The 12902-nt window shown below is 33.1% G+C and overlaps 2 protein-coding genes across 18 annotated transcripts in view; one reads left to right on the forward strand and one right to left on the reverse strand.

Annotated features, from left to right (window-relative positions):
• Positions 1 to 7317, forward strand: part of LOC110456312 (protein unc-13 homolog B-like) — a 206445-nt gene extending 199128 nt beyond the window's left edge. For all 17 annotated transcript variants that reach the window (XM_021506965.1, XM_021506978.1, XM_021506962.1 and 14 more), the window contains one exon: positions 133 to 7317. In XM_021506965.1, coding sequence (XP_021362640.1) covers positions 133 to 418 — 286 coding nt within the window. In that variant the 3' untranslated portion in view covers positions 419 to 7317. The remainder of the gene's footprint in view (positions 1 to 132) is intronic.
• Positions 7318 to 9059: 1742 nt separating this feature from the next.
• LOC110456314 (probable DNA-3-methyladenine glycosylase) lies at positions 9060 to 12882 on the reverse strand. Its single transcript, XM_021506982.1, has 3 exons — positions 12813 to 12882; positions 10722 to 11188; positions 9060 to 9834 (listed from the first exon to the last, which is right to left on the reverse strand). Exons 2-3 carry the CDS (start codon positions 11185 to 11187, stop codon positions 9458 to 9460), a joined length of 843 nt encoding a protein of 280 aa, XP_021362657.1. The 5' UTR covers position 11188; positions 12813 to 12882; the 3' UTR covers positions 9060 to 9457.
• Positions 12883 to 12902: the final 20 nt, after the last annotated feature.

Here is a 12902-nt window from a genome sequence, read left to right on the forward strand (position 1 = left end):
CTTCTCACTATCGGTCAATGACACATCTTCACAACTGATTCCATGGGTCAAGGCTATTTTTGCTAGGTTTTTAGGTCACTTTATTGACTTTTGTTTGCTGAAGTGTTACCTTTGAATGATTTTCTGTTTCAGTATTCTCGGGAATGAAGACGACCCTGATGCCTATGAACTACACATCTGTACGAAGGACTACTGTTTTGCGCGGGAAGACCGCCTGATAGGTGTGGCGGTCATGCAGTTGCGTGACATAGTTGAGCAGGGGAGCTGTGCATGCTGGTGCTCTTTAGGTCGGCGAGTCCACTTAGACGAAACTGGCTGGACCATTTTACGAATTCTATCACAAAGAACTAATGATGAAGTAGCTAAAGAGTTTGTCAAATTAAAATCAGAAAGCCGGCATCTTGAGGAGGTGTCCTGAAGCTCATTCAGTGATATTAGAGTTCATTAATTAATATTGTATAGAATTTTTTGGAAACTTTGCGGTTGAGCTGCCTGACTAAAGATCTCATTTTGTTGACCGTTTCATTGTGTCGCATTCAGTGTGATCCTGTCTCTGATGGCCAGACGGTCAGACGATCTCACACGACAGGTGCCAAGTCAACAAGTTCATATGGATGTCAGTATGTCTACAGTGTCACCAGTGAGATTGATTTCACTATAAAGAGATGTTTGTTATGTACAGTGTTCCTGTCTAGACAGGTGGTTGTTGTACACAGGTGATTGCTATTCACAGGTGCCGATATCTTACTACAAATAAAGACATTGCACTAGCCACTTCAGACTGCTTGTCACTTAACAGTCTGTTTATACAGGTGGTTGCACTACACAGGTGTCCTTGTTACACAGTCTATGATAAAGACAGGTTATCACTATACAAATGTGGTAGGTATACACATGTGGTCACATAAGATAGGTGGTCGGTATACACAAGTTATCTATATACTGAGGTTATTACACTGTATAAACTGGTCACTATTCAAAGGTGGTAAGTATACAGAGGTAATTTCACACAAGTGATCACTATACAAGGGTAGTCACTTAAACACAATTGGTTTTTGACTTAAGATGGTTTCTATACACAGGGGTCATTATACAAAAGTGGTTGCTATTCAAAGGTGTCCTTGTTGTGCAGTTAACATAGTGTGCCATGCTTCCACAAAGTCCTGTGTGAACAGGTCAGCTAGGATTATGTTTTGTACATTTTTGTCAGATTTATTTCATTGTCAAAATATTTTTGAAGTAGTAACATGCTGGTAAGCGGAGACAGATTTCCTGAAGTACCTATGGTACTTAACTTGTGTTAAACCAGAAAAAAATATAGGGACATTGGATTTTTACCTGAATTGGACCGAAAGTGCTTGCTTTATAGCTATCCTGTTCTGTTAAACTAGTTTACGAGAGGGTTGGACTTATTACAGTAAATCATAGAATAACAAATGCAAGTCTAAGGGAAATACGCACATGGAAATTAGTGCAAGTCTAATGGAGATAACATAGAGGGACTTGTGCAAGTCTAAGTTTGGCTGTGACTTCAGTAAAAGTTTATGAGTGTGCATATCAAGTAGATTACTTTGTTGGTTGTAATAGCTGATCTCCACAAACTACATTCCCATCTACCATGTTTTCAAACAAGGGGTAAGGGACCAAAACATTTATATATCATTTGCTCCTTTCCTTGACAGTATAAATCTTTAGACTCCAATGTGCTAGTCGGGGGTTATATTTTGGTTGTGAACAATGTTTTTCCTATCAATATATGATAAACCTTTTACTTTTTATTTACATGTACATGTGTAAAGTCTTATTTAGCAGGGTACAACATGATCTACATTTCAGTTGGTTTTATATTTGCTGCAAACATTTCATCAACCATGATTTATCATTAACATTTGGATATAAATTTATTGTGATCAGTTTTACATTAATAGTTCAACCATCTTTAATTTGTAAATATAATTTTGGGGGAATAAAAATAGCATACATAACCTTATGTGAGTTGTCTCCCTTATAAAAGAAATTTTGATTAAAATAAATTCATTCGTTCTTTAAAAAGATTTCCTTTTTTTATGCAATAAATTGAACCATTTAACTTTTCACAAACATCAAGGTTGTGAATAAATTCCTATCAACAGCTATTTGTGTATGAATTTAATTTCCTGGGTAGGGATCCTTTGACCTTATGGAGAGGGGCCTTTCACTACATGTCTCAAGGTTTCTCGAAAATATGTGCAATTTCTCAACAAACTTTACATACATGTATTTTGTGTGCTTTTCAAAAAACATTCCTTACTGAGCAGTTATTTTGTTTTTTTTACATACAATTCCTCAGCAGTGCAATCTTGTTGTGATTTGACTTCCATCTTGTTACCTCTGACAGTTGTGAAAAGAGAGAATTTGAAATCCAATGGTTATGCTTTACCAGGGTCTAGAATTTCCTTGATGCAAGGAAAATACATAATTATTTATTTAGTAAATGTTTCTCACTACTTTAAACTGAGGGAAGTGCCAGATAGCTCGACTTATTTACAGATGTTGAAAGATATGAATAAACGATGGACAAAAATAATTATTAGGTGTTCATAGACTATTATACCAAAATGCATTTTCATCCAGTCATGTTTCGTAGAAAAACAGATTGAAGGACCAATAGTACGTTATTATTCCTATAACCAATGCATCTACATATAAATATAGATTTGCCTTCCAAAAATTAGAGTTACCTCCCTTGGTGAAATCACATTTTATCAATAATTAATTTTAAGATATGCATGTTTATTTCTGCTATTGTGAAATACACTGCTTCAAGTCCATTATTTTCATTTTAAATATGTTTTTGGTTTCGGGTAATATGTAAATGTAGTGATTTATAAATATAAATATATCAATTTCAATTTCATTTATTCGTTATTCACAAAACATTGAACAAATGTGTTGGGCATATCCATAAACAATTTATCAATGTTTCACTTTTCATACATTTTGTAAAAATTCAGATAAAAACTCATTTAATCATTATGTAAAATCTACCAAGGGAGGTAAATAATCATGAAGAAAGGATAACTCTTTATACGGAAATTAAAATAAAATTATATTGAACTGAAAACCCAGCATAACTTAGTGATATAATTATTAATTAGATCATATTGCAATTAATGAAATCATGGTATGTTTACATTGTTATGTTATTACAGTTGTACCTTTGTATAAATGTTTTGGTTGACTATGCAATTATCTTGCATAAACTATAGCAACGATTACCTAGGTTAAGTGGACTGTTCCAAATCAATTCCTTGTTTTTCACTTACAAAATTTTAATCAGAAAAACTTGGTTATTTTATTTCCTTGTTAATAAGAAATTATATTTGTGGCATGAAACCACGGAATTACTAGCAGATGAAACAAAGTCTAAAGCACCCGTAAAATTTCATAATGAACTATACTTACCTTTTAATTGGAAGAGTTCAAATGTGTCTTCAGGGGTGAATGAGTTCATCACTGCATATACAGTACAGTATTTTCACATGTACTTAATATCGTGAACTGCATGTTTTATTTGCGATTATGTGAATCCGCAAATATTGGATGCCATTGATACTGTTGTATCGCTGGAAAAATAAATATCAACAAAAAATTAAGATAAGCAAAAGAGTTTCTTTTACCAATCAACATGAAAATTGATCTCTTATGAAAAAATTCAGAGATTTGCTGTGTACAATTTTGTTTGGTAAATATATATTCCATAATTTCAATAATCGCTAATATTGATTGAAAAAATCTACAATAGAATCCAAAGCCCATAAAAAAACACAGGAAAATTTAAAGGATTTTTTTATTATGTATATTGATATAAACAAAATGAAAAATGTATTTTTGTTTATTAGAAACTTCATTTTTGACAATTTAAATGTGAAAAAACAAGAAATTGATTTGGGGCGGCTGAAACAACATATTTGGAAAGGGGAGGTAACTGGGTTTGTCTAATGATTAAAAAAAGATGTTTGCTGGTTAATGGAGAATGAGAGACTATAAAATGTTGTAGAACAAACATTGATCTCAATCTTTAAACAAACCAAGTTATCATCTGGAAATAATTTACATTACTAGTTTCAACTTTAATGTTGAGGTTGTATTTTTGTGTTATGTTTCAGTGACACGTGATGCATTCCATTAATGTGTTGATTCCACTATCTGATTGATTCGTGTAAATAGTGTAGATTGTACAAAATATTTAAAGAGAAGCTGTTAGGAAAAACTGGTTTTTAATTTAAGACTTTTCAATTACTAATGTTAAATTGATGCCTTTTGTATGTTTTGAAAAAAGTGTTAATGTATTTGTATCATAAAAATTTAATTAATTCTACATAAAAGTACATGTATTTGCTGATGTGTTAGGCCAAAGTGTTTGGTTGAGTCGGGTTTTTTTACTTTTTGTTTTTTGTTTTTGATGTTTGAATTGTCTCCCTTTGGATATGTGTGTTTCATTCATTGATGAACTACATGTCATGTGATAGATTATAGCCAATCATGTTGCTGTGAGCTCCATCCCACAGATCACATGTGATTTGTAAAATTTTGTTTAATAACATCAATACAGAATAGCATGCAGAAGTAGAACATTGATAGATTTTTTTTCTTTCAGACTTAATTTTGGATCATGGCCAATCAAAATCATTCTGGGAGTTTTTCAGTCAAACTGCAATACCAGACTATTTATCAGAACTGTGGTCAACTTCAGAAAATGCGGTCCATGTAACATACCCTGATGTATGGAAATATTGTTTTGCACAATGTTTTCCTGTGTGATTGTTTAAATTAATATCAGGTGGACAATACAGGCCTTTTGAACCTCTTGTATATACAATAATTTCACATGGGTTGAAGGGTACAATGGTAGTGCTATATAGAGCTTCATATAGAAAATATATCATTAATATAGGAAAGTCCAGATTGTGGAATTGCATTTAAATTTACAGCGTTATTTAACAATTTAAAATCTACATTCCCATAAGATTAATATATGGACATATTGTTCGCTAAACTTCAAAATCATTTATCTTTGTAGCTTTATCAAATTTAAAAAATTAAAGTATTTTATGTATCTTGATTCTTTACAAAAATATTGACCTTATCATTGACCAAGTTTTTAAGCTTAACCAAAAATATATAAAGAAATAAAAGTGAACATATTGGACAGATGTATTTTACATTATAATCTTCTTTTTGAAATATAATACATTTGAACAAATTTTTTATTTAGAAAAAACATTCTTAACTTGAATTTTTACTAAGTTATTGATCTCACAATATTCATTTTGAAGTTTTGTTTTGCGATTAATCAATATATACCAAAACTTACAGCTTACAGCAGAGGATAGCATCTCCAATCAGTTCTGAAATGATTTATTACAAAAAAGCCACACATACCTCCTGTTTATTTTGTTTACATGGAAAGAAATCCCATTCATATTAACTACTCAATCATGCCTTAGCCTATATTTTAAAATATGTTTGATTATTTCTTTATATATGAAATCCAATATACTGTCATTCCAAAATCAATATTGTTAAGTTTTTGTTTATTTTTTTTATTTTTATTTTTCCTTTTGTATTTATATTAATCTTACCTTTGACCGGCAAAGTGGAACCCTGGATATATTTGAACATTTCTGGTTTTCCGATTTAAAATGTGATCTGTTAGAAATTATTTCATGGATGTATACAAGAAGACTTGTCACTTAAGGTTGTAAGCTTAGTGTAGTTGTGATATGTGTAAGATTTATCTCCCTTGATTATTTTCACCAGTACCAAATAATCCAGAATTATTTAAATATAATTGATACATTTATTGTCAAATAAACAAATTATTCAAGTCAGAATGACGATTTTCAAAAGGTGTTTTGTAGGTTTCCTGAAACAGAACACTATATCATAGTTCAGTTGTATAGCTTATTGCAGTGAAATTATTTTTAAAAGTCCTAGAATTTCAATCAGTGTCAAGAAATGTCAGTTTTCCAGATGATCTTTATCTAGTAATCCAGTATTTTAGACCAACTTGATCTTGAAAGCTTGAATTCTGAGTATCCAAGCCTGGAAAGGTATTTATTGTAGGGTATCTGGTTCTGGCTGAAGTTGGTTCCACTATATATATTGCCATGTTCTATATAGTTTATCCTAACTCTAACATTCCTTCATTACTTCCTGTTATGAACAATATTGCTTAAGTTTTATCATGGGGTGTTTCTAACATATTTACCCAGTACTTATTACAAAATTTCAAAACTTTCAGCCATCATGGTACATACTAACATAGTCTTTCTTTTGACCTCATTATTGAAAAGATAAAAATGAAACGATCATGGATTTTTTGATTTTTTTTTTGTAATTTCTACAGTTCCCTGAAAAATAAATTATGTTGTAAAGAACGCATGTGTAGTGAAAGTAAATCAAAGCTACAGTGAAATTTTGTGACCTTAGAAATTGTTGAAATACAAAATAAATATTCCAGTGTTCAAAGTTCGTAATTAAGAGGTATAATTAAACATGTACAGTTGGTTTGGCTGTATTAATAATCAATTAGCACAAAAATACGTAAAAATGTAGTTGAAATTGCGAAACATTTTAAGACTGGAATATCATTCCTGCATCATTGAATAAGCATAACAGAAGGAGACATGCTAATTTGAAAATACATATTTCAAGATTTGAATTGTATATGGTATGACAATATATTTTAGAAAGTTAATATATATATATATATGTACATAACTTAGAAAACAAATTTTTCAACAAAGTGCATCCTAACATACAGTAGCTATCTAGATGCAGTAAATCTTAGTCAACCTCCCATAGGACTACATACAGTTTTCAATCAAGAATTCATAATTTTTTGTTATGAGCATGTTTCTTGTGTAATAGAGTATTACAGTTGTATATTAGAATTTCCATATAAAAGTCTTTCAGCAATCTTTTTTATTATTCTATATGAATATATATATGAAGAGTTCTTTTTTCTGTTTTTTAATTTTAAATGTTGACGTCATATATATACATATGACATAGATCTAATATTTATATTATATATATTGATAATTCATACAAAAATAGTATCTTTCTATTGCAATTGTCATCCATCTTGTTTTACGATCGTGTCGATTCGTTCTGTATAGGAGACGTGTAATTACGGATGTAGAGATATAGGTGTCAAATCGTTCTGAGTTCCCCGTTTACCACATCCATTACATACATTATATAAATGCCATGATATCTCGTCATGTCTTTTTACCTTGTTTGAATAAAGATTCCTGCAACATTGAATTATTTTCTGAATTTTTGTTTTTTATTCAAAACATTTGTTGTGGCACCTGCCAATCGACATTCATCGATTGTAAAGTGTCATCATCTTACAGTAGAGCTGCAACGATACATCAACATGACGATACGATATGTATCATGTTACTGTGGTCACGATACGATATGTATCATGATAATAACTTTGAATATAAACTATATCTCGACCTTGTCAACATAGTCTTGTATAGCGTTAACAAAATTTAGAGTCTCTTCTCATTGTTTGAGTGTTGAGGTAGGCCGTTGGCACAGACCGAACCCTATTCCTTATGCGAATCGTACATGTAGTTGTTGTGGGGTTCTAGAGGACGAGTATCATTTCCTTATATGGAGTGTACCTTATATTCTAACATAAGACATGTATATCAAGAGAAGGTATTTTCATCACCCAAATAGACCTAAGTTCCTGGAATTAATATCGACTACGAGCAGGAGTTCATTGAAAAATATTGCCGCTTTCATTTTCATCAAATTGGAATTTTAATTTAGAAAATATTAAGTTTACCTTATTCTCAAACTTAATTAAGACTAATGTAATGACAAGTCTTTGGTAATATTAAGGAATCTGAAGCAGGCATTGAGAAGTGTATGTCACCTTGTTGGTGTAGCATTTGCAATTTTTGCAAAATATAGCAACTTAAATTCAATGTAAAACTAACTGAACACAGATGTTGATGCTGAAAAATAACTGGACCAAGAAACAAAGGTCATTTCAGCATCCGAAGCAAGCAACCAGAACGAATACCAATGAATTATTCATGAGTTTAGTTGGTCCTGCATTTATACTCTTGTAGAAACAGAGCTAAACTCAAATATTTTGGAGTGATTAGGTAACTGACAAAGTTGATGGACTGCACAAACTAGGACTAATGTTTGAATCCATGTACTGCCCAGGATGTATCTTCGGTGCAAGTTTAGCAAGTGTAGGATTAAACCTTTTTGAGATGCAACACAAAACAGACAGGTAAACACAAAAAACATTGATGAGGATGCTAAAAGTATCTGACCAGGAAGTGTAGGTCACATTCAGTATCTGACCAGGAAATGTAGGTCACATTCAGTAACTACTGCAAATTGCAATGAAGAAGTCAAGATTTTTATCAATTTTGTAACATTTGTAAACAAGAGGCCTAGAGGGCCTGTATCGCTCACCTGGATAATAAAGCAACCATGGAAAAGTTATTCTTATTATGAATAATAATGCAACTATTTCCAAATATTGGCTCTGTATTAAGGAAAAGTTGACGGACAGACGGACACAGCGAAATGGCATGAGCTCACCATGATCCTTCTGACTAGGTGAGCTAAAAAAAACAAAAGATAAAGACATCTCCCTAAAAACCAAAAGGCCTAGAGTCTTGATAGAGTCATACCAAGAAGACCAACCAATAACAGAACAAATGTGTATTTTTATACAACTTTTATTAATAATATAGTCTTACAAAAGTAAAAACATGAAGTACAGTAAGGTATAAAAATTACCTTTTGTCATCACTTGGATATAACATAGCTTGATCATAATTCTAGCTGCCATTTTTATCTTTCTGCACTGGACTAATGAAAATCTGATGTATTTTGAGGATAATATATATGTTACTTGCGATAATCAATTACTAAAGGTTAAATACCATAGTAATAATAATACATTAATATTATTTAATAACTAATCTCTGTTTACACATAAAATATAAAAAAAAATATAATGTGAAAAAAATCACAAACACACAAATACCGATATGTAAAAAAAACAACATAAATAAATCTACTATTAGGAATGCCAATTAAAAACAAGAACAAGTCAGACGGTGGGCGTATTAAAAGAAAAGTTCTTAATAAGGTTTATATATATATAAACAACTCAAGACTTAGAATTGAGCCATTTATGTATGGCACCTGATGTAAATTTATGCCCACATTAGATAGTCAAGACACTTGATAGTTATTGTGAAAACCAATTTTAGGAAATGACTTACAATTTCTTCAATCAACAACACCAATTCCAACATAATTTGTTATTTAAGATCTGTTTTCAGGCAGGGAGGCTGAGTGTCTATACTTACAAGATATAGTATCGAGGCAGTTTTACTGGGACTAAACAGAGTGATCTCCCTTAACTTGATCTCAGTAACGCCTCTGCACTTTTATCCCGGACACTTACACAACTATTGTCGAGTACATAAAACCGGTAAGGTTTGTCTACCCAGTCCTCAGCATACCCTATGTTAATCCTTTTACTGGCCACTACTTGACGGTCATCAATATTTTCTCCGGCTACCATCCAAATGTCCGGAGAACTGACCAGATCTTGTTTGTTGATGGTGTTCTTGGTAATGGCTAGAGCCTGACAGAATTTGGATGGGCCGTTACCCAGTTCTTTGCTTTTCAGGGCCTTGGCAGTTTCTTTGCGCTGTGCACTGCGGTTGCGGGTCATAATTTCCAGCCCCTGAATGGGTTCTATGGCTCGAAGTAACACGGCCGCACCTTCACCTGAAAGTGATCAAGAAGAAGAAAGGTCAACGTCAGATTTAAATAGAAACTTAAATTATTTGCAACGACATTACAACACACTAAATGATACTGATAAGCACTCACACAAAATCATGACAACAAGAGTAAGTTTTATGGATATTTGTACCACTGCAGGCGACACAAAAGTTTGACAAAGTATGGTTTTATTTTCAGGAATGATTTAACAAAGGTATATAGTCATGTCACAAAACAGTTTATATATATATATATATGCTTAGTCACAGATTTTTGCAGTAGTATAGGGTTTTTAACCCTTTCAACACTGTAGACCATAATGGACTCATCCAGATCAACGCTTGGTAGAGTCTACTAAAGTTACATAGGGGTGAAAGGTACAAAATCTTTGGTAAGGTGATTCATAAGGTTTTTTACAGACTTAATGTCACATTTTCACAAGTCATCAAAACTTACAATATTTGTTATTGTTTTTGCTAAAAAATGCTCAATGTAAGCAACAAGTGTATAGGACATCAATCTCTTAAACTTCAGTTCCGAAGGTTAATAAGATAGCGATTTTCAACAAATACAAAACCAAAATTTTGTGGTTTTGAATCAAAGCATAAATTAAGCAAAGCATGTTTTGAAGTATTTTTTCTTTTTATTTTGTTTTTTTCATCACCTTTCTAGAAATGGAATCCCATTTATGTGTACTGTATATTTGACTATATTAGCAGAAAATTATATATATGTGCACCCGTCCTGCCATGCACTGATGACCACACTTGATGTTGCCTAACTATAGACAGAGACGTATATTACATATGTCTCTACTATAGAGCAAGTTTGCCAGTAAGGCAGTATTTTCCCCTCTTCCTTGGCCGTTACACTTAATAAAATGTACATACCTTCACTGGACACATTAAAACAGCAGTACATTCCGTAGATGTTGTACACGTAAGCCGTCCCAGGGTCCATAAACATGGCGCTGTTTTTATCCGTCTTTTTCCCTTTATACGAGTGTGCTGCCTTGTCCTCCCTTCCTAGGTAGGCCTCCGTCTCCACTATCTTCCCACACAGAAGATCTCCGGAGGTGGGACATCTTCGTACAAGGACTCGTCCGAGAAGATCCTTTGCTAATTGCAAACAAGACTTTCTATAAAATAATGCAGGAAGCCTTTTATCTGCTTCAAAGCCAGAGTTTACTGCTTTCTTGGATGGTCCTGGGTTAGCAGACGGAATTGTTTTAGAATCAAAATCGGGGCTTTTCACTATTTTTTGGTTGTTGCTGTCAGCCTCTTTATTTTGACATGATTTCTTGGCTTTACTAGCATCTTCCTCATCATTTTTAGCTTTTCGCTTTAATTTAGGCATCCTGAAAGGGAAAATTAATCATCAGACCACAGGCTCTTGTTGTTATGAGTCACAAAAACTAAAAAATAATATAAAATCTCCAGGTCCTTACATGTAAATTAAAACCCTTATGATTATTTTTAGATCACCTGGCACAAGTGCTGCCATTACAGCGCTCACAGCTAGCATACAACAATTCTAGCACTGTCTAACCATGTACCCATTTACAGCTGAGTAGATTGGAACAAGCTGAATAAAGGATCTTGTTCATAGATACAACACAAGTGCCGTGACGTGACTCGAACCTGCAACCCTTTGGTCACTAGCCCTGCGTCCTACCACTAGAATACTGTGCCTCCAAATGTGTTAAACTTTTAAACAATTTCTTCTGAATAACCAAGAGGCCTAAAGCAATGATATTTGGCCAGTAGGTACCTGGGACAGATTGCTATCAAATCACATGGGTCAAATATGCAAAATAAATCTTAAAACAACTTTTTCTGCATAAACAGGAGGTCAAGAGTAATACTACTTGGCCAGTAGGTACCTTGCATGAAGTGCTATAATGTTTCCTCAAATAAATTACCTTGACCTACTTTAAAGATCACAAGGGTTGAATGTGTTCAAAACCTCTAAATGTCTTCTAAAGAATTACCAGGAGGCCCAGACTACTGTTATTTGGCCAGTAGGTACCAGGGACAGAGTGAAAAAATCTCTTCTCAAAGAAATGACCTTCACCTACTTTCGAGGTTAAATGGGTCAAATATGTAAATATCTTTACACAACATCTTCTGATTAACCTGGAGGCCCAGAGTAATGATACTTGGTCAGTAGGTACCAGAGACAGATTGCTTAAATTTTCCTCAAATAAATGACCTTGACCTACTTTCAAGGTCACAGGGGTCATATATGTAAAAACTTTCAAACAACTTCTTTCGATTAATCAAGAGGCCAAGAGTAATGATACTTGGCCAGTAAGTACCTGGGACAGAGTGCTATAATGTTTTCCCCAAATTAATTACCTTGACCTACTTTCATGGTCAAAGGGGTCAAACCTGTAAATATCTTTAAACAACTTCTTACGCGAATACCAGGAGCCCCTGTGTGATGATATTTAACCAGTAGCATGCTGGAATAGAGGAGCACCTGTGCTCTGGGCCTCTTGTTTAGATTTTGTGACTGAAGAAAAAATATCACTTACTTGCAGTGCCTGTGATCTTATAAGCAATTTATGTTTATTGAAATATATAATAATTCTAGGGCTAAATTATTGCAATCATCTTACTTAAACTGATAGTATTCAACACAGAACACACCAAGTTTCTTCATATTTGATAGACAGATTAAAGAGGCAACACACATTGCATTCCATACAATATCCAAGATAATCTGGTGATTCCATAACATGCAGTTACCACAGGTATATTTATTTAGTCTCCTCACCCAATCGTCATAAGCTAATATAAACCGGGTAACATTACTTGTCACCTGACAAAACACCTCTGTACTGTAACAGTCGATATAGTGCCTGACTCTCGACTCTAGCAAACAAAACTTGTTGAGAATTTTATATTAATCTTAATTCTTCAGATGTCAAGTACAGAATGTATATGCCAAAGAGACAGGTATCGCCTTGAACGAGTTACCTGTTATGTTCCCGACCAAATCTCACCTTCAACCTTTCTCTAAATAAAGCACATGCTGACCTGTCATATTTGTTTTGATCATTGGAGTTA

The sequence above is a fragment of the Mizuhopecten yessoensis genome, unplaced genomic scaffold, assembly GCF_002113885.1.
Source record: "Mizuhopecten yessoensis strain PY_sf001 unplaced genomic scaffold, ASM211388v2 scaffold8657, whole genome shotgun sequence".
NCBI lineage: Eukaryota > Metazoa > Mollusca > Bivalvia > Pectinida > Pectinidae > Mizuhopecten > Mizuhopecten yessoensis.